At 35.0% G+C, this 23,480-nt stretch overlaps 1 protein-coding gene across 19 annotated transcripts in view; it reads right to left on the reverse strand.

The window, feature by feature from the left end:
• BBS9 (Bardet-Biedl syndrome 9) overlaps nt 1-23,480 on the reverse strand; it is a 622,708-nt gene that overhangs the window by 412,763 nt on the left and 186,465 nt on the right. For all 19 annotated transcript variants that reach the window (XR_004321417.1, XR_004321414.1, XR_004321412.1 and 16 more), the window contains 2 exons: nt 11,797-11,969; nt 9,155-9,307 (listed from right to left, as the gene is read on the reverse strand). Coding sequence is in view for 11 of the 19 variants with exons in the window: in XM_032483738.1 (XP_032339629.1) it covers nt 9,155-9,307; nt 11,797-11,969 (326 nt within the window). In the remaining 8 variants the exon portion in view is untranslated. The remainder of the gene's footprint in view (nt 1-9,154; nt 9,308-11,796; nt 11,970-23,480) is intronic.

Consider the following 23,480-nt stretch of genomic DNA (forward strand, 5'->3'; position numbering starts at 1 on the left):
TATGTTTCTGTTGGGCTATATATATTTCTGTATAACCAAACGTATATATTGAATACATCAATGAAGTACTTATAACAAACACACTTTGGAGATTACATTCCAGATTGCACTCTGACCTGAATGAAGAAACATTTACATCATTTCGAAAGAGCTTTGTATGCTTGTCTAGTTTGGCTGAGGAACTAGTGAGTTTAGGGTCAGATAGAACAAAACAACACTCATGCTTATTCATGTATTCATTCAAGCATAACATCCAGTTATTTAATTGCTCTCTTTTGGGGGCATGGGTAATTAGGTGCACTTACTTATTTTTTAGAGGAAGTAATGGGGATTGAACCAAGGGCCTCATGCATGCTAAGCAGCACTCTACCACTTGAGCTATACCCTTTCCCTCCAATCGCTCTCTTGAGTGAACAGGGATAAACCAATTCATATATGGAATGATAATTCAAAATTCTAAACATTTGGAGACTAGAGAAATCAGTTTATAGGGTACATACAGGAGACAGAAAATACTTCCCTCAGAAAACCAATGAAGATCAGGAATTCATGACTACATCTCATTTTTCAAAGTTATTAATTTGTTTAATTGTGGTTAAAATACACAGAAAATAAAATTTACCATCTTAACTGTTTTTACGTGTACAATTGAGTAGTGTTGAGTACATTCACATAGCGTGAAAAAATTTTCATGCTTAGCAAATTATGATCATAATATTTTTAAAAATTATTTCAGAATATAAAATCATCTAAAACAAACATATATCATTCTGAATTTTTTGTATGCCTTCCAAATCTTTGCACACTCATCTATTATAGATACATCTATTTCATTATTTGTAACTTACTATATACTAATCGGCTTTTTTCAATTATTCAAAATGTTTTGTATTATTCCAGTTTTTTAAATAATGAGTAAAATACTGATAAGAAATGATAATCATATCAAATGATAGTACTACAATAAACCTAATCATTTTCCAACTATGGAAAGCTGTTTATAATCTCTTGCAAAGATGATTAATATTGTAAATGAACAACTTGATAAATGTATTCTTTTTCCTTTGTGAACTATTTCCTGAGATAAATATCCAAGAATAGAATTATGAGCTAAAAACATACAAACTCCATTTTTTTGCTGCCATCCCATCCTTTTTTTCTAACTTACCATTCCTATTCATCCCCAAACATATGGTTACAGATTTCTGTGCCCCCTTTATCATCTGTTTATTCTATCTCCTTGGGAAGAGAAAGAACTTCTTAGTTTTCAAGTGGCTATAAAGAAAACAAATGCAGCAACATCACCAAATCCCTGATACTTCCTTCTCAGTCTATCAGCATATTGCTTTTATTTGCCAATGCAAAGAGGAAAGTAGGTCTCCAAATGGTTTCATTACATATTCCTTTGTGTTACCAGTCAAAATCATGCTAATTTAAAAAGCCATGGACCAAAACTCTCTTAGACTTCTGCGTGACTTAAAATGATTTTTATATCAATACCACACAAATAAACAGAGTGGAAGGAAGTTTTAAGTACAGAAAAAGTAACAAACAGTAAGCTCCAAACCACAAGATCTCTGTTTAAAATTATGCCTAATACAGCCTCTGTTTTACAAAAGAGAAAAATCAGCCAAGTGCCTTTCTAGAATATTAATGACTATCGGTCATTACATCACACATATGTCATCCAACACAATTAAACTTTAGATTAGTAAACATTTTTCCTCTGTTACAACAGAGCGCTAGTGTTCAAGTAGAGAAAAAAATTCTCAGTACACATAAAAGCATCAAAACACAAGCCAAATTATAGGGTAAGTCTAAATTTCCCTTACTTCAACTCAACCAATCAGTCCTGCTTTGACAAACAAATGTATGCGAAAATTTTATAACAAAAAGGAGAACTTATTTTCCAAAGCTTTTCTGCCAAATGCAATAAGCATTAGCATTTGATGGCAAAGAACCTGAACTTCAGTATCAGTTAAATTAGCAAAGTCGCCTCTTCCTCTGATACTCAAGTTTTAGACATAATACACAACTCTGGGGAACTGTCCAGAAGATTTTGTTACTTTCTCATCAGTGTATACACAATGAATATTGAATGATCATGAATATATACATATACACACCACAAATATGTACAAATATTTTGCATGATTCCCCTTTTCCTTCAACCTGACTATAGTTGTGCTAAAGAAAACCTACAATGTCTATATTCCACCTGGAAATAATTAAAGTAAAAATGCCACATGACATACTAAAGCATGGACTTTAGAACAGATGGCTTAATACCTGTGTAACACTGAGCAAGTTGCTTAATGCTGCTCAAAATTTCAAGTTTTTCATCCATAAAATGGAAACAAGATTCCCACCCTGACAATATGATTGTGAAATAATAAATGAAATGTACCTCAGACTCAACAGATGCTCAATAATCATGAATTTCCCTTCTCTTCTCATATTTTCTTTCTAGGTCCTCCAAACATATGTTCAGGTGGTTGACAAAGCATCATTCCAATTATTTAAATGAGGAAATTTAGGTTTCTAACTGCTGAAAAAAAATTCTTGACATAGTTACTTTCAGCATTATGCCTCCAGAGCTAGAAGTAAAGGTGAAATTCTTTCAGAAAGGAAGACTTTTTCCCAAAATTCTAGAAAAAATTGTCAAAATTGTGGTGGGCAACTGAAAAATCCTCATTCACTGGAAACCAGATCCTTCCCATTAAGAATCACAAGATGCTTTTCCCAGAGTGATATTACTAGTCCCTCCTCCTTGCTTCGGCGATAGGCTGACCTCAGTAAGGGATACATGGTAGATGGCCCCCTATCATTATGTGATGGTAGGTAGATACTACGTAGGAAAAGTATGCTACTAAAAGTAAAGTGATAATGTAGGGATGTGGTTTCGGGGTTCCCATTCAATCAAAGATACGGGATATAATAACTTGTCATTAAAAACAGGAGAAAGGTGATTGGCTGACTCCCTCATGCTCCAAAACTCATAACTATTCATTGTGCATCTTGAAGCCAGTGACCTACCGGATACAAAGCTGAAAAGAGGCTGCCATACAAAACATGCTTAGAGACAACTAATTCCTGGATGATATTCTTAAATGAGATAACCCTTGTCACTTTGCTGTCAGTTAAACAAGATGTCTTTCCCAGAAAGAAGCCTTCGAGCTATTCAGAGAAGCATACTGATGCCCACAGCTTCCCTTTCTCTTCATCTTTGGGGAAACTTACAGGTGGTTTTGGGGTAATGGTAGTAAAACCATTATGTCTTTGAACTCTGTTCTGTATATGAACTCCCAATTGTCTTGTTCTCCTCATTAGAAAATAGTTAGTATCCCAACAGGGCCAGGACAACCTATATTATTTGAGGGGCCCGGGGCAAAATGAAAATACAGGGTCTCTTGTTCAAAAAATATTAGGCATTTCCACAAGGCTACCACAGAGCATTCAACCAAACACAGGGCTCTGTGACTGCACAGAGCACATGCTTATGAAGCCTACCCTGGACAGCACTCAGGTGAGGACCTACAAGGAGACTGGATAACAGATTTCATCCCCGAAACAACTGACCTTAACTAAGCACATAGGCAAGTATTCAGGCAGTCTCACTAGCCTGAAGACAGCACAGATGCTCTGTTTGCTTTAAACAACTCTTGACAAACCTAATTAAGAGAAATTATCTTTGGAATCCAGGAGCTATAATTAATTATGAATTAATAATGACAAAATAATTTTAATGACAACAAAACTTTAGGTTTGAAAGTTAGAAGTATAGAAAACCTAAGTTCCAGGATTAGGAAAGGTTGAAAATTATTTTTTAAAACACTTTTCTAACTTAGCATATATTTAAAGAAATATGGTAGATTATAAAAATGCCCACAATTCTCTAATCCTTCAATAAAGAAGCAGAGTAGATATTTCCAACTCTTTGATCTGGGTTGGTCAAAACCAGTGGGGAATTAGAGACATGGCACAGGCAGAGGCGTGAAGAGTACTTGTGCATTGGGACCCGTAGCCACCATGTGAACAAGCCCAGGCCAGTCTGCTGGGCCTAGGGAGACGTGTAGCACAATAATCCCATCTAACTGTGAGCTAAATGCCAAATACATGAGTATAAGTATATCCTAGGCCATACAGTTCCCTGCTGAGCAAATAGTTGACCAGAGGAATGTAAATGAGCTCAGATAAGAACGGCCAACCATGGTCCAGGTCAACAGAACTGCACAGCTAACTCAGAGACTCATGAACAATATTGAATTGTTGTTGTTTTAAACTGCTAAGGTTTGGGCTAGTCTGTCATACAGTAAAACTGTTAAATGATACAGGTAGCATTTCAGCCCAGTAAGAGAAAAATGGATTATGTAATAAGCAGCAGCTGAGACAACTAGCTCACCATTTTTGGTGAGGAGATTAGATCCCCACTAAATTGCATAATACATTCCAGATGGATTTTAAAAGTATATATAAAGAATGATAGCATAAAAATGTTAGAATAAATTGTAGGTTGACATTTATGTACTCTTGGCATGGGAAGGCTTTCCTAGACAAAGAAACCTAAAGGGAAAAGATGAATAGATTTTACTATGTAAATACTTTATAAATTTTACATGTCTAAAAAGCATTATGAATAATAATAAAGGCAAATGACAAATTGTAAAAACTTCTTTTAAATATAAAGAGAGTTACATTCGTTACACACACAAAGTATTTTTCATGCATGACAAAAGTATGCTAAAAGATTACCACTCCTAATATACACAAAATAACAAGAAAAAGCTGAACTACCTGATACACTATTGAACAAAAGGCATACATATGTAAATAACAGAAGAAGAAAGACAAGTGGCTGATTAACATTTCTTAAATGTTCAACCTCACTGGTAAGCAAAGAAAGAAAGATTAAAATAACAAATTATCTTTTCAGTTAAAAATTGTAAAGATCAAAACAATTATTACCTAGAAAATAGACATTTTCATATACTGCCAGTGGAACTATAATTTGGTACATTTTTGCAAAGCATTATGTATGTGTACGTGTGTGTGTATGTATGTGTGAAATATTTTTTGGTTGAACAATTTTCCTTCTAGGACTAAATCCAGGTGAAACACTCAGGGATTTGGGGAAGATGGCCACTTGACCTCATGATGCTGATCCCCCTTTAATTCTGGTATCCTCTCTGGAACCAAACAACACCCAAAACAGACACACTAGAGGAGTCTGGGGATGTCCCTGAGAATCCATTATCTTCGTGATTCTTAGGTGAGTTCTAGATTTGTGATGTTGACAAATAGCAGAGTTTCAAAAAGATGATGTATTATTATAATCTCTTTTGTCTAATCAATGAATAGCACCACTTTTGAAATGGCATAACTTATTAGTCAAATAAGATGAAGAATAAGTCACCAGAATTGTAGTTAACATTTTTTGAGAGCTTACTGTGTTCCAAGTACTATTCTAGGCAATTTATGTGTTTACACAGTTCAGTCCTCACAACAACTCGTTGAAGGAGGCACCATTCTACAGATGGGAAAACTGAGGCTTAGGGAGGGTTTTGTTTTCTCTTTGTTTAAGTAATTTGCTCAAGGTCACAGAGCCAAAACTGGAATATGTATGAGTAAGCTGACTCTAGACAGAGCTCTTATTCATTATACTAGGACACATCAGATATGCCACTTCAAACCCAGCATTTATTAGTATGCATTTAAAGGAAAAAATGTTGGAGTCTTACCACAGCCTCAGAAAGCAGTGACTTTCTCTAAGTCACTGGACCAGATTCAAAGGCACTTACATATCACGTCATTCAAAGAGTAGAGGCCTACTTTACTAGCTTCACTATGTAAGCTAGTGGTATCCAAAGTTTCTGCTAAACACCAGGGGCACAGATCCCATACTGCTTCTGTATCTGGTAAGCTGACTTTTTGATGTATATATATATATGTATAAAAATTAAAAAATTAAAGCTGACTTTTTGGTGTATATATATATAATAGCTACCATTACTGAGTGAAGAGCTAGTAAGCCAAACTTTGACCTCAGAATCTATGGCTGGCTATACCATCACTAACTCTACTACATGAGTGAATATACCAAACTATTTCACATTACAGCCAACTCAGCAATGCTTAATCATGTGTATATGAAGGGACTTGGGCTTCACTTTCAGTTTGTCCTAAGGACATTTTTGGAATTTATAGTATTCCTGGATCTGGCACCCATAAGAACCCTAAACTTTGTCCAAGTCTACATTTCTAAATCTCAATCTCAATGCTCAAAGGATACATTTTTATGAAAGAAATTTTGCTTCCAAGAGGAATAAGTCAATAATTATGTAAACAGAATGAAAACAATCAAACTTTTCATGCTTCTGGTCAGATATTTTAATATTGCAAAATCCCAAATATTTCTTTATACTTAGGATATGATGAAAATTAACCTCAACAATATTCTATCTGCCTAGAGATATTTCAACAGATGACTATTTCATATTTAACTTTGATATACACATACGTATAAGAAAAGAACTGAAAAGATTTCTGTAGTCAAGAATTTGCAGATATAAACCCTTCCTAGCTATGACAGTTACCTAAGTCCTCCAACAATATTATTTAGGAAGAGAAAAGAGAGTCTCAACTTTTTAGTGGCTTTTGAGGATCTTAGAATAAATCATCCTAATGATTCATGAGCCTGAACTGAAAGAATTTTCTGCTGCTCTGTTCTTGTAGAGTTGCCCTTATCAAAGACATCCAGTTTCAAGAAATTGTCTTAATGGTAAGAAAGCATTCATTCCTAGAACAAATGTTTATTAAGCGCCTATAATACGACAAGAAATGTATTGTTCTGAGAATATCGTGGTGGAAAAAAAAGGTCATTGCCTTCCGAGAGTTTATACACTAGTGTTAGGAGGATACCTACTTCTGCTTCTATTTTCATATAAATCAATTATCAACAACATTTTATTTCTGAATGCAAAAAAAAACCCACAAAAACATACAAAAGTGACTAAATTTCTGAGATGATAAAGAATCAAGTTGGAGAATTTAGCACTGTATATAATCTTAACATATATAATAAAATTGAGTAGTAAATTACATTAAAACTAAGTCAATTTCCTTACAGTATTTATATTTTTCTTTCAAAAGCTTGTCTTTGTCTTTTTTTAATCTAAAAAGATTGGAGACTTAAAATACTGATTCAAGTGAAAATCTATGGTTTTGATCACCTTGTCTAAAGTTTTACAAATCATAGAAAAACCCAACCCTGGGGCTAAGCAGAAAGATGTAAACCCCAGAACTTTAAATGTTTAAGGGACAAAGAAAATCTTGCTATAAAGAAAATACAGAAAGCATTATATCAAGTATCCTCATCAAATCCCTTTAAAGACCCTTCTGCCATTGTGTCCACAAAAAGATACAGCATCATTAAAACAAGATTCAGTGTATCTTCAGCCCCAAGAGCAGGCATGGCAGGAGGCCTAAGAATGAGATAGACAGGTCATCAAAGAGATAAGAAGAAAGAGGGGGAAAAAAGAAAGAAAATGAAAAACAAACCGAAACAAAAAGTGTACTAAAGAGAGAAAAAAAGTGTGGAACAGAAAGAGCATTAGTGCCTACTGATCTCAGAGTCACATATTGCTCCAGCACAAAAGAAACTGGCAGTCTATATTTGTAGAACAATTTACCAAGTATTTCCACATCCATTATGGAATAGAATCTTTGTAACAACATAGTGAGTATTTACCCCATTTTATAGAAAGAAACTACAGTTCTGGGATGGTAAGGGAATTGCCAAAAGCCACACAACTAATAAGTGACAGAACAAGGGTCTCTGAACTCCAAGCACAATGTTCTTTCCAATACCCCACTGTCACTATAGACTGTCCCTCAAATTGCTACTAATTTTCAAATAACCATGAAAATTTCAAGAAGCAAATATATATCAACACATTTATTGATGTTTAATAGTAAATAATTTTTCTTTCCTCTAGAGAAGCTAAATATGAAAAAAATCTGATTTGTTCTTTCAAAAACAACAGAATGTGATAAAGGAGGGCAGTGGTGTGGAGGGGAATTATGTTAATAAAAAGCAACATGAGGTGGTCTTTTGATGGAGCTGCTCAGTATCTTAAATGTGGTGGTGGATACACAAACATACATGTGACACAAAACTGTATACAACTTATACATCCACAAATAAGTACAAGGAAAACTGAAAATCTGAATAAAAATCTATAGATTTTATTAATGTCAGTATCCTGGTTGTGATAGTATACTGTAGATTTACAAAATGCTACCACTGAGGAAGGTGGGTAACGTATACATGAGATCTACCTGTATTTTTTGTTACAACTACATGTGAATACACAATTATCTCAACAAAAATATTCAGCTAAAAAATCAACAGAATATTCAAAGCACAAACATTGATTCTGAAACAGATCAGTGATGCTATACATAAATATAAGACCTAATGTAGTTATTCCATGCTGACTTCTTTATAGTGGAATGGAATGGAATGACTTCTTTATAGTGGAATAAAATTTAAATTTTAAAAATTATCATTTCAAGCCTGAGATGATCATTTTGAATAGTTTTTAAAAACATAATACCTTACAATTGAGAGTCTGATCACCCTAGTCAAGTAAATGATAAATCACTGGTAGAAGCAAGAATCAAGAAGAGGAAGAAAAAAGTCTTTTTGAACTAGAACAAAGGACTATTTAAGAATTCCATCTCAAAACATCAACTGACATAAAATTATAAGCTTAAGTTAGTTGCTCGGTACAATAACTTGAGAATTATGATGATAATCATGGGATGTACCAAGAATTGTCCAATAATAACACTAATCACAACAGCTACTGTTTATCAAACATACACTATGTGCCTGGCATTATGCTGGCTGCCTCACATAAATGATGGAATATCCCCACAACAAACCTGGGAGGTAAAATATAGAAACTGGTAGACCTAATTTACTCAAGGTCACATTGTTAGAAAGTGGCAGAACTTGACTTTAAGTTCTGCTCTAAAACTTATCTGCTATTTGCTGCACTGTAACATACAGGAAAAATATCTAGTACATGACTCAACGGTGAGGGAAAAAACTATATCCAGTAGTAGAAACTACCACTGATATTATACTTACCTGCTTGTAAGTTCCGTCTAGCAAGGTGTCCAGGTGTTGCAGGGGGGCAGGTGTTTTATCTTTGAACCTTGTTAGCAGCCGCCGTTGAATGGCTCGAAATTGTACAGCTCTTTCAGATAAAAGTTCTTCTAATTTTTCACCATTTATCCGGAACTAAATGAAGAATTTCCTTAATTCAGGTTAAATGTGCACCAAAAAAAAATGTTTAAAGTAAGAATACAGGCAATGCCAATAAAAGTTTAAAAAGAGTAATGAAGAAATTTACATTATGTAGAATTCAGAGAATTAAAACACTGTGATATTTGATACATGAATACATAGATGATACAGTGAAATAGGTCAAATAGAAATTTAGTAAACTGACCAATTATCATGGGGGAAAAAAACAGATTATTTTAAAAATGTTTTGTGATAAATGATTAAGTACACAAGAAAAAAAAATAAGGATTTCTCCCCAAGTCTTCACAGCAAAATCAACTGTAGAGGAACCAAAAGTTCAGACACAGTAGAAGTACTAGAAAATTTGATTTCTTAAATAATCTTAGCATGAGAAAGAGCCTTATAAGTCAAAAACAAAAACACAGACACACACACACCCCTGATAAATTACTAACTAAAATTAATTTAATTCTATGTGGTTAAGGAAAAAAGAAAAGAAGAAAAACATTGTTAAGTAAAGTTCTAAGACAAACAGGAGATTGCAAAAAATAATAGCAATAACCACAGAGACAAAAAGTCATGTCCATAATACCTAGAAATCATCTACAAATCAATGAGTAAAGGACTACAACCCAATACAAATGAATAAGAAAAGGAGCAACAATCCAATAGAAAAGTGACTAAATTCACAGAAAAGTTAATACACATAGCTCTCAAACATACAGCCTTTGACCTAGCAATCCCACTTTCAGGAATTTATCCTAGGGGTATGCTTGCAAAAAGCAATGTACATGGGAGGCTATTTATTATAAAATTTGTTCTGCTGCTATTATAGTAAGATAATATTAATAATCAGAATACTCATCAATAGAGGAACAGACTGAATAAATAAAGAGGACTACTTTGCAGGAACAATGGGTACTAATATGCCATGCTAGCCAAAGATGGACTGAATGAAACAAAGCAAAAAAATACAGAATACCATTCATGTATTTTTTTTAATCTGCATAGTAACATAGTTGTGATCTCATAGAACAGTTCTAGAAAGATACACAAAAAACTGGACACGAAAATTTGCTTTCAAAGAGGAGACTAAATGGCGGGAGGATGAGACTCAGAAATGACTCTTCATTTTCAAATTCTTTCTCTCTATATATATACAGGCCATTGCAAGGTACTGAATATAGTTTTCTCTCCTATACAGTAGGAACTTATTATCTATTTTATATACAGTAGTTAGTATCTGCAAATCCTGACCTCCCAGTTTATCCCTCCCCCTATACCCCTTTTCTCCACTGGTAACTGTAAGTTTGTTTTTACCCTCTTTCGCCATTGGTAACTATAAGGTTGCTTTCTATGTTGATGATCATTTAGGTTGCTTCCATATTTTTGCTATTGTAAATATTGCTGCTATGAACACTGGGGTGCATGCATCTTTTTGAATTAGAGTTTCCTTCAGATGTATGCCGAGGAGTGGGAATGCTGGATCATATGGCAAGTTGATTTTTAGTTTTTTAAGAAATCTTCAGTGTTTAATATTTTTTTCTCTCTCTCTCTCTCCCCGACACACACACACATACATGCAGAGAGACACACCATAGTTTACAAACTGAAATGCAAAAACCTATTGATTCCTTAAAAAGTAGTAACTCTAGGGAAGTAATACTTCCTTAAATAATGCTCAAAATTGTTTTGAAATTCCCTTTCATCATTGCCTACAGGGTCTACTTATAGGCAAATAAGTAAGTAAAGCTTGGTGAATTTTAACACATGAGACTTTTGAAACAATGACTGTCTTTTGTTCAATTTTTTAATAAAACATGACTCGACTATTTCCAAATATCAAATCAATATTCAAAGAATGAAGATTTGACACCCTCAAGATACTCAAGAGGCTCTAACATATGCTCTGAAGGTATTTCCAAAGAATAAATACAAACATATTCAGGCAACAAAATCACTGTCAGATCTCATTGATTTAGACATTTAATCATTCAGCATTTACTAAGCACCCATTGTGCCAGATACTGGAGAATATGTTATGTGGTTAATCCTCATTCAGATGCAGAAGTTCTGATGCATTTGTTAAAAATGAAAAGGAAAAATCACTTTACTTTATAATCACACCTCATTTATGGCCTGCTAGAATTAGTTAGCCAACTGGCTGCCGATAAGCTCAAACAGTTTTAACACTGGGTTATTGGGGTCAAAGGTTAAATCCCCATGTGGGAGAATTAAATCAGCTCTGTTCTGAGGACAGACCACATGCTTAGCTCTAGGCAGCCACTCTGTAAAAGTCTGCAATTGATCACAAACTAGGCAAGAGGGCAGGAACAGATTCACAACCTTACCATCCACATAAGAATAACAACTTGAAATCCACAGCCTAATAGCATGTATACTAGAATTCTTACCTCTACAGCATCTCTTTCTCTTTCATATACTGAAAAACTAAAGATGATGTGGATTATGATTATACACACCTCAAAATGATGATCAATCAACTCAAAATACTCTTGAAGGGGCATAGATCCAGAAAAAGAACATGCGAAATCTTTGATTCCCTGTTTTTCAAAATATTCTTGAAGGCGAATAATAAGCTCATTTGTTATGAGCCAAAGATCTTCAAATTGTTCACTCTGAATGCGATATCGCTCTAAGAGAGAAAAAATAATTAAGGAAAAATGCCTATTAACACATAATTATTAGCTGAAACTGTATCAGTTATCACTAACTCTGACAGGAACACCAACACAAAAAAGGACAAAGATTTCTTTTTTGGAATATAGATATAATTTCTATTGGCTTAATAAAAATAATTCTACTACCTTTTTGTGACTTTCTGCATCAACAACTTAACATTTTCAAGTTTCATTCCAAAGGTATGTGGTCAGAGTGGCAAGCTTCAGCGTATGGTCCGTTTTACTACCTATCTTAAAATAGGTTTCAGTACAATAAAAACATTAACTTTTGGATTCTTCTTAAGAAAGCTTTGCTCAAAAGGTAAGAAAACAGCCATTGCAAAAGCACAATCTGTTACCATTAGTTTGTTTCAAAAAATTGATGTGAAATAAAATTTATTCCATAAAAAGTCCCATATCCTGGACACAGCAGCCAGCTTAAATCCCTGTAATCACAATCAAAGGTTTTTATTTTTCTAATGCTTCTTTCATTTGAAGAGAGATTTTACAGTAAGACCCTTCCCTAAATATAAATCTTGTTTCCCTCCATTTCCTGAAACCTCAGCTCCAAGACAGCCAAATTCTTGTCCATCTTCTACCTGGATGATGATGACAACAGTGATGACAATGATGATGACAGCAGTGGCAATAACTACATCTATGATAAGAGCAACTATTATTTGTTGAGCACCAACCATGCACCAAGCACCATGATTGCAACAACCTCTTCTTTACAAAAAGGAAAACCAGGCACAGCGAAATTCAGAGACTTGCCAAAGGTCACAAAGCAAATTAAATGTCAGAGCTAGAATTCATGATATATCCTTTCCCAATTGTCTAAACCCTATTTATTCTCCAGGACCTGGCTTCAACCTCACCTACCTCAAGAAACCTTTACTTCTTTACCATCTATAGTAGTCTAATATGTGCCAGTCTAATATCTTAAGCACTTCAAATTCTTGTTTAAATCTCAATAGCCCCATGGGGGAAATACTGTTATCCCCATTTTACAGAAGAATAAATCTAGACATAGAAGAGTTTAAATAATCTGCAAGGTCACCTAGCCAGTTAGTAACAGAGCAGGAATTGAAACTCTAGCAATTTTTTTTATTAAAGTCTAGTTGATTTACATTATTGTGTTAGTTTCAGGTGTACAGCAAAGTGATTTGGTTACACATACATATATGTGTGTGTGTGTGTGTGTGTATTCTTTTTTTCTATTCTTTTCCATTATAGTTTGTTACAAGATATTGAATATAGTTCCCTGTGCAGTACAGTAAATCTTTGTTGCTTAGCTATTTTATATATAGTAGTGTGAAGCTGTTAATCCCATACTTCCAATTTCTCTCTCCGCATTTCCCGTTTGTTAACCACCAGTTTATTTTCCATGTCTGTGAGTCTCTTTGTTTTGTAAATAAGTTCATTTGTACTATTTTTTAGATTCCACATATAACTGACATCATATGATGTTTGTCTTTCCTTGTCTGACACTTCACTTAATATGATAATCTCTAGTTACATCCATGTTGCTGCAAATGACATTACTTCATTCTTTTTATGGCTGAATAATATTCCATTGTATATACATACCACCTCTTCTTTATCCATTCATCTGTCAATGCACACTTAGGTTGCTTCCATGTCTTGGCTATTGTTAATAGTGCTATTATGAACAATGCAGTGCATGTATCTTTTCAAGTTAGAGCTTTCATATTTTCCCAATATACATCCAGGAGTGGGACTACTGGATCATATGGTAACTCTATTTTTAATTTTTCAAGGAACCTTCATACTGTTTTCCATGGTGGCTGCACCAATTCACATTCCCACCTACAGTATAGAAGGGTGGAACTGTAGCTATTAATCCTAAGATTATCTGTCAGTCTTAACCACCTCACAAAATTGCATTTCTCTGAATTCATATATAGACTTAGAATGCCTACAGTTAACAACACACTTAACCACATACAACCATGTACTCTTACTTAGCTTTCCAGATGATTATTTTCAGTCTCTTCAAAGAGATTATACACTTTTTGAGATCTAAGTCACCTACTCCATTTAATTCACCATTTACTGAACATCTATTATGTGCAATTTCGTAAAGAAAGAAATGTTGGGAGTATAAAGACTAACTCAGTCATTTTGCTTAAGGAGTCTTAGGTCTAGCCTTAGGTCATGCACATGACATGTGCATGTGAAATATTTATATTCCCCATGTACCTTGACAAATTTTATAAATATATTACATCTTTTGATTGGCTTTTAGGACTTAAATTTGTCATCCTCAGCCAGAATTCAAGAATATATCTGCTCTCATTCCTCTAGTCATACTCTCTTCAATTATATAAGAAATAAAATATACTAGGTATGCCTACCATGGTGCACAGCAAAGACCATGGTCTTCTCTGCTGTCATATCATTCCCCTTGTAGTTTCCCCAGGCCTCCCCTCACTCCAGTCTCATTCTGGATGTTGGCATCTGCCCATCATGCTGAGTAGATGCTTTCCTCATTTCTCCCCATTAAAGACAGTAGGACCAAGGTTAGATATGACAGCTTTTAGCTTTCTTTGTAAATGCCACTGAAGATTTAATGCTTTAGAAGAAGAAGAAATTGTGCACAGAAGCACAATTGTGGAGGGGTGGGAGTGGAGAAGCAGAAGAAAGAATGATGATGACAAAGTACAGGAGCATTAGAATCCTTTAAATCTAGGGTCTTACCCAAGGTAAACTTGGGATCCAACAGAGTAAACCCAGAGTGGTATTTATTCACGTTTTCATTTATTTCTATAACTCAGTACAAGATGCTAAGGATAAAATCATGAATAAAGCAAGAGCCTCTGCCCTCAAGGAACTCACTGTAGACTTGGAAAGATGGAGTTATGGGGGAAGAATGAACACTGCTTCTGCCATCATCGATTCAGGGATATCCCATTAAGGCTGACCTTGCCACAGAGTGCCAAGACTTTCCTCAAGGGATAGATAACTATTTTCAGGCATGTGAAGGCCTATCACATAGCAGAAGAATTAGGCAATAGCAAGGGAGTTACCAAGGGCAGAGGCACAATAAGAGTTGTAGAATAATTATAGATATTCACAGAGTTAGCTGCCTTAGGAGGTAGGGAACTACCTCATACCATTGCAAGTGCTTTAGGCTCTGAGCCCCTTATTACTTGGTGCTTTCTTAAAAGTCTCATTGGGAGTTGTAGAACTCAGTGGGGAAGAAAGGCGGGTCATCTGCAGAAGTCAGACCATCCAGGCCCAGGCAATGCCCTCAGCCTTCTGAGGAAGAAGGTGAGCTAAGTCAGCTACATCTCCTTTTGTAGCTTTGTGATCTCTCAAAACACTGGCTTCATGTTCTGCCACATAGGCCTTCCTAGATATAGCAGATTTAGATGGTGAAGTTGCATACTGCAGTGACGCAGGCCGGAGAGGATGGTGAGATGTAGTTGTTACTACTGGAGTGACAGAGCTGAATGTGATAGTGGCAGGTGTGGACACATATGTTGGCACTGCCACATATGACTGTGGCTTCCCTAAATGTGGGCAGCACCTGCAAAGCCACAGACTAGACAGTGAATGTGTTATCCTCCAAAGTGACCTGCACCAGCGCCAAGAGATCCTGTATTGTGAACTCCTCACATTCTCCTGGTACAACCTTTCCAGGAAGGAACAGGACTTGTCTAGCATGAAAAAAAATCACATCTACCTCTTTGTCATCATAGCCCAGAGTGAGGGCATGTCCCACCATGGGGCACACGGCTGAGCAGAGGGAGCTGCCAGTGCTTTGGGACCTTGTAGAGGCTAGCCTTAGTGGGGCTCAGCAGCTGCAGGTGGAGCTCACGGCTGGGAGAGGCTGCTGTGGATATGGTGATCAGTTTTTTCACGTTTGTTACCTCCACCTATAGCATGTTGACCCACGCCTCCTTCAGCTGCTTTTCTGACCCCACCTACTTCACGTGGGCTTCTCACACCATCTTGTGGCTTCCTCAGACAGGCTGCCATCAGCAACTCCTCCAGCTCCTATTGCAGGCATTGCCACACCTCACACAGCTGGATATGGCCCTCATCTTTCAGCCTCAGCTCCTTATGGGCTCTGTAAGCTCCTCCTTCAGGGCTCAGAGTCCTGCCCTTCTTGAAAATCTTCATGGAGATCCTGTAGGAATACCTGTCAAGAGCATTAAAGAAGAGCTCCCTCCAAGGTTCATCATATTGAACAAGATCGTTTACTATGTCCATATTCTGAGATTCTGAAAGTGAGAAGACACACGGTCTTAATGTGGTCATTTCTTCTCATGTATATGTACCTTTTAATTATATACTTAAAATGGTGCCTGAAACATATTAGGTGCTCAATAAGTGTTACCTATTGTCATCACTGTCACCATTATTTCCCCAAAGATATTATAAACTAAAGGGCAGGGATTCTATCATAAACTTCATTAGCCCCACAAAGAACCTAACTAACCCAAAAACTTTCAAAAAAGAGATACGAAAAAAGTGGCCTGAATAAAATGTGTTTTCCTTAGGATAGAATTTGCTATCATTTTAGATAGAGCTGCAAATTTTTACATAAATGTTACGGTGCTGATATTTCAAAAGAATATTAATTCATTTAGGTTCTAGAAGGATTTTGAATAGGCTTCCACACACAGGTAGACAAACTGGGGGTATAGCCTAAATATACATAAAGAATAAAATTTCTTATACATAAAATGAAATAAAACTACAGAGAGTAAGTTACCCCATTCAACTATAATTTTTCAATACAAATGTGTCACAATTTACAAATCTTAAAAGAGATGCACATAACAACTGGGATTATTATGACACATTTTTTGAAAGAACTAAATCATCTGGCCAAAGATACAAAAAAATATACATTTCAAGATACCTGAATAAAATGAAGGCGCAAGCCACAGGGATATCTATGGGAAGAGCATTCCCAGTCAAGCAAGCTGTGAGTGCAAAGGCCCTGATGCAGAAATGCTCTTTTAGGAACAGTGCGGAGGCCAGCATATCTGAATCTGAGTAAGTAGTTTTTGTGCTGCACTATAACAAGATAATACACCAGTTTCTGTTAAATCACCCATGTAAGTACTGCAAGAAAATCTCCTAACAAGACATATTCCATTATTTCCAGGCAAATGTGTCCACCAAAAAGTTAGATTTACTAGTTTAATTAGTTAAATTTGATTTAAAATTAGAAAATTTCTTAGAATTTACAACCGGGGAAAACATGCACAGGATTCTTAGCAAAATACCAACAGTACCCCCAAGCTCAGCTGTCCTGAGGTTGAGCAGATGATGAGGAAAGACAAATCGAATTAACACCTATCCTAATGTCTCCTAGGAAGTCCTGGATTTAGTCCCCATTCACAGCTTACACTGGGCATGGGTTTTATGTTAAGGAAAGCAGGGGATGTCTGGGCAAGCCAAGAAAGGCAGTGGTGCCCAGAACTCATCCCCAGAGAGATGAAGTGTCTTATCTCTGCTGCTTACAGCTGAGCTCCTTCCCCACTCCTGACAGGCAACAAAATCCCTAATCTGCTAAAATGAAATGTGGGCACATCTAAACATTTCCCTTTATCTTTTATCAAGATTTGGATTATCTGAACAGAGGCCTATGAACTCTCTGAGAGACCAATCTCAAACCCCCATTGTGGGAAAACAAAGACTTCCACTTCCTAAAGATAAAGTAACAGAGAAAAGTCATGTACAGTAGGTTCAAAGGAAAAGGACAAATGAGAGAAATGAAATGCAATTCCCTTTATGAAACAGCCACAATGCAAGACTATCTTTGATAGTCTCAAGAAGATTGAAGGTAACCCTGTACCTACTCATTCATTCTAAAGATACTAAGTGATATGTGCTGGGGAGACAATGAGGAACAACACACACTGGTTCTGGTCTTCACCCTAGTGAGGAGGGCAGAAAATAAGTAAGTAAATAAATAATTTTAAGTTATGAAAGAACTATGATGCAGATAAAAAGGGTGCTGTGATAAAAACTAACAAGTAAAATAGTCTTTATATTATTTCATATAATATAGCAACTAAATAATACTAGTAGATAAAATTTACCTAAACACTTGGAATGTACCAGGAAATTGCTTTTTGAGAATTATCTCATTTGATTCTTACATATTATAATTGTACTATTTTATCCCCATTTTGTAGATAGAAAAAACAGGCACAATAATTTTTTCAAGTCAGTCAAATGAACAGTAAGCCAGGGCTGGGATTTCAATTATCAATTTGATTCTAGACCCCATACTCCTAACCATTTTGTGCATAAAGCTTGGAAGAATAGGTAGAGGGAATGGCAAGTTCAAAGACTTCAGGGCAGAAAAAGTCAGACATGTACCAGGAACTGAGAGAAGGCCAGAGTGAGGAAGAGACTGCACACTGATAAAGCTGGATGTTAGGCCAGGCCAGAATATACAAGGAGACCTAAAAGGGTCGCTATAAAGTTTGAATATTTTTATAAACACAAAGAATTTTAAGCTAGAGAGTAGCATGATATAATGTGTAATTGTTTCTTTCTTTCTTATTATTACAAGAGCTGCCAAGCAGAAAAGGAGTTGGAAAGGGACAAGAATAGACTTACAGTTAGGATATTACAACCATGATCCAGGTAACAGTTGATGGTGGCATATATATCAATGAAGGGCATCATATTAGAAAGGAAATCCCTAGTTTCTCAGGTCTTACCCTTGACTAAATCTTAAAATGTTAGCAAATTTTTTAATCTATGACTTCAGTACAAATAATCTAACCTTCAATTTCTTCATCTACACAAGGGGAAAATAAAATATACCTCAAAAGGTTGTTATGGAGATCAACTATAATACTATATGGAAAAAACCTACACAAATGCAATTAATCTTTGTATTATAAAATTTAGATCAAGCAAAATTAGATGTTCAAAATATATTGGTTGAAAAAACTAAAACTCTGATACAAAAAGTATGCAGTGGAACAAATAAAAAAACTACGGCTCAATGAAAAACTCATATGAATAAAATTCTAGATATCCAGCAGATATTTGCTATAGACCAAATGTTTGCATCTCCCTAAAATTTATATGTTAAATCCTAACATCCAATTTGATAATATTTGGAGGTGGGAACTTTGGGAGGTGATTATGTCATGAGGGTGGGGCCATCATGAATGAGATTAGCACCCTCATAAAAGAGACCCCAGAAATCTCCCTTATCCCTTCTGCCATATCGGGACACAGTGAAAAGACTGCCATTTAAGAGCCAGGAAGCAAGACCTCACCAGAAATCAAATCTACTGGTGCCTTGATCTTAGACTTCCCAGCCTCCAGAACTATGGGAAATAAATTTCTGTTGTATAGAAGCCACCCACCAGGCTATGGCATTTTTCAGTAACAGCTCAAATGGGTTAAGATGGTACTTTACTATAAATAAGTATAGTACATGAACATCACCAAATAACAAAAATGTAAAAATCATAATAAACATTTAAATAGGTATAATATTTTATGTACCTTTAAAATTTTGGCCTCAATTATTTTCTTATTTTCATCAATACATGCAATACACATAAATTTTTTATAATAAAAAATTTACTATCAGACTTGGTATTTAGAAATATAAATACAGTATTTGTAAGTTGGGTTTTTCAGATTACCAAAAACCAGTAAATCAATGAGTCAAAGATTTTTAAGGCATTATTTCGATTATTAAGCATTTTCTCAGTACTAGTACTCCAAGATAGTTAACATTGCCCTGGAGACTTTCCAGAGTATACATTTCTTGGAAAGGAGAAATGAAAATTTCTATTTATAATATAACATGAAAGAAGAAAGTTGTATTCTAAAATACACCCTCATAATATTGGTAATTAAAATAGCTGCCAAAATGAACATTCAGTTTATTTTTTTATCTCTTTTCCTTTGCATCTTGTAATAGCAGCTCTGTGGAAATAACCATTTCAGCTTCCAAATGAAATAAATTTGGATGATTGGAGCCTAGTCAATTGCCATTCCACCCTACTACAAATTGAGAAAATAATATATTTAATTAAGCAGGGCACAAAAATGCATAACGTCAGTCTCTATATTCACGTCAGAACATCTGAAGTTCATCAAAATAAATAATGTTTGTATTCATATCATAAACAAAGCATCAATATAATTTATGCTCTTTGGAAATTTTAAAATGTGAGATGGGAAAGCAGATGAATGCTTTTTAAACCAAAAGTTGGAAGAAATAATATAAACAATTTCAGTAGATATTAGTATAATATTCTCTAAATATACAACCTCTTCAGTATTAGTAGAAACTATGGATGGTTCCTCTAAACTTACTTTTCAAAAGGCTTTTTCTGAACTAGATTTATATAATATTCCCATTGTCCCTTGATAATATTGTTAAGAAATTCCAAGATAAATATTAACAGTAATATTATATTGATGAATCACTGTACACATTAAAGTGCTCACAGTGGCATGAGGTGGTGTCAGATGACTTTAGATTTGATGATTACACTTGTCCCTAAATTTTTTGGCTTCATTAAAGGACTATTACAGAGTCTCTACTCTATGAATTTCCAGGCAGAGAAGAAAACTTACTGATCTCTAAAATCCCTGTGCTTTATCAAGCATCAGAAAATACCTTTTCCTCTTTCTGGAATGCCCTCCACCTAATAATCACCTATTCATTCTTCAAGGTCCTTTACAAATAAAATCTCTTATGGAACCTCATTTCTTTGGACTCCAATAGCAGCTAAATTGTGCTTCAAGCACATCAAGCATTCTATGATCAGTTCTCTACCTGTTTGTCTCTCCCATTAGTCCAGGAGCTCCACAACAGCCACAACAGTCTTCATGTCTAATATGTCTGCTGAATTAAAAATAAACAAAGGTGTATGATCTATGCAGATGAGTGGAGCAAGACTCTCACTTTCTTTGTTCTGAAGATATTCTGTTTAATACAGTTCAAGATCACATATGCTCTCTTTTGGCAGATATAAAAAGAAAGCCGTTTTCAAGGGCCCATTCTTATTCACGTACATGATTACAATTCTTTTGCTATACATGAAAGCAAAATAATCAAAATGGATAAGCAAAGGACTTTTAAACTTGATCTTATTCAATTTAATCACTCCTTCTAGTATGTGGAAATCCTTCAGGATATTGAAATGTTTAGTATGTTAATTATCCTTTCCATTTTCCAAAGGCCTACCTGAGGCAACGTAAATTTGCTATTTGCATCTGCTTAGCCCTACCTGTGATAATGGGAGGATACATTTACTCAGCATCATTGCTAATTACCAGTTTAGGAGGCTACAGAATTCTAAGCTGAAAATCATTTCCATCAGATATTAGGGAAAATTTTTCCATTGTCAACTAGCATCTAATGATTATGATTCATGTTCCTTGAGTAGATTGTTTTTTTCATTTCTAATCTTTGAGGCTATGCTCCTCATCCTTAGTGGTCTAAAGTTGCACAATAATATGTCTGAATGTGTTTCTTTTTCTCATTCATTGTGCTAACATGAACAATCTCTTCCAATATCCACAACCTAGACATTTGATTTCCCAGAAATCCCTGTTTCCATTGGTCTTCTCTCTGTCTTCAAAATCCACTTCCCCAACCTCACACCTTGTATGATGAGCTTGTCACCAGAATCTGTAGTCCCTCTGACCTCTTAACACCAACAGCTCAATCATTCTCTGACCACCCACCACACTTTGTTCTTCTAGTTCACTTGCTCTATAACTCCTAATATTTCACTTCAGCCTTCTTGAGACATGTGATCCATTGAACCCATTAATTTTTCACTATGTATTAGTCTTGTCTTATCTTTACTGCTCTTATCTTAGATTTAGTAATCCACTATTACAATCGTTCTCATAAAAATATTTTATCTCCAATTCTCTGCTTCAAAATTCCAGCCCTGACTTTAGTTGCTCGGCTACTGATAAACAAATCACTGCCAGAGAAAGTCATCTAAGGATGGCTAGTTTCACTTCAAAATTCAGGATCTCAGACTTCAAATAGGAATTCAACATTGCCTTACCTTTCATGAGTTTGCTTACTTATTCTCCAAGAAATGAATGTCATACCTTTTTTTTTTCTTCAAATTTAGACATCACCAAAGCTCCTTTATCTTCCCAACAACAAATCTACAAAATCTTCCTGGACCTACATCCAATATCTCCTATCACAGTAAAGTTACAAAGACCTGTCCTCCAATTCTCATCAACCTCACCCCCAACCAGGCTCTGCTTCTCACCCCCTCCCTCCGTCTCAAGGATTCTTTGCTTTATGATCCCTTTCTCCTTCCTGATCATCAGCCTCTCCCATGAACTCAATAATTTCAATTAATTTTCAAACATGTTCTAATATTGTTCATTTAAAAACAAAACAAAACCCATGACTCCTTCTAGCTACATTTTACTTCTGAATTACTGAGTTTGGTTGCCCAATTCTTGCGGAAAATACTAGATACTAAAAACCTGCAATACTAGGCATTCTAAATTTATTTCCCTGTATTAAGCTGCAGCTTAAACTGCACTGCATTCAGCTCAGGTAGAACATATTTAGTAAACTGAGTTTTATTATTTTTAAAGCTCTATGAAATTTTTACTCATAAATTATAATAATAGAAGTATAATAATTATAATAATAAAAAATAAGCTATAGAGACATTATTAAAGGAGTTGTCTTTGTGTTATTCAGGAGAGAATTTTCATCCTGGACTCAGCATCAGTAAAGGTTATGCATCTCCTAAACAACTGATTTGATTTGATCTTTGGAGCATTCTGAAAATTGGAACCAAAATACTTTCTTATTATTTTTAGGCTGCTGGCATCTTATCAATTGTACAGTATACATTTCTGGATATTAATCTTATTCTTACCTTTATCAATTTCCTGCTCTTATTTTCTCTCTCTAATCTTTCAATCATTTATTTTCTCCTTTCGTATTTTAGAAATTTTTATAATTTTTATATATTTTAAATCCTTTAAGAAACAAGTAGAACAAGCCAAGGTACAAATAGATATAAAAGAAAGATGAAGAAAAGTATAGAGGCAGAAAAGAGCAGGAAGGAGGAGGGAGAGAGAGATAGTAAAGTTTGTTGTGTGAGGTAATAATTCACAGTATGGATCTGAATCTTACAAAAGTGGCATGGCAGGAATATATACATATTTCTTCTGAAATCCAACTATACTGAATCAGTCAATATAATTGACTTCTGTGTGGAAATATTTTACAATTCTGATTATAAAGATATTTGATCTCACAAAAATAGTAGAAAAATACTTGATCTCTTGTTACTTTTTAAACTTTATAGGTACATCATTGATATACAAAAAATGCATCTATTTAATATATACAATCTGATGATTTTGGACATATACATACACCTGTAAAACTACCTTTACAATCAAAGTAATATACATATCCATCACCTGTCTTATTATTTTCAATTTAGGACTATGGAAGTCAT

The sequence above is a fragment of the Camelus ferus genome, chromosome 7, assembly GCF_009834535.1.
Source record: "Camelus ferus isolate YT-003-E chromosome 7, BCGSAC_Cfer_1.0, whole genome shotgun sequence".
Classification (NCBI taxonomy): domain Eukaryota; kingdom Metazoa; phylum Chordata; class Mammalia; order Artiodactyla; family Camelidae; genus Camelus; species Camelus ferus.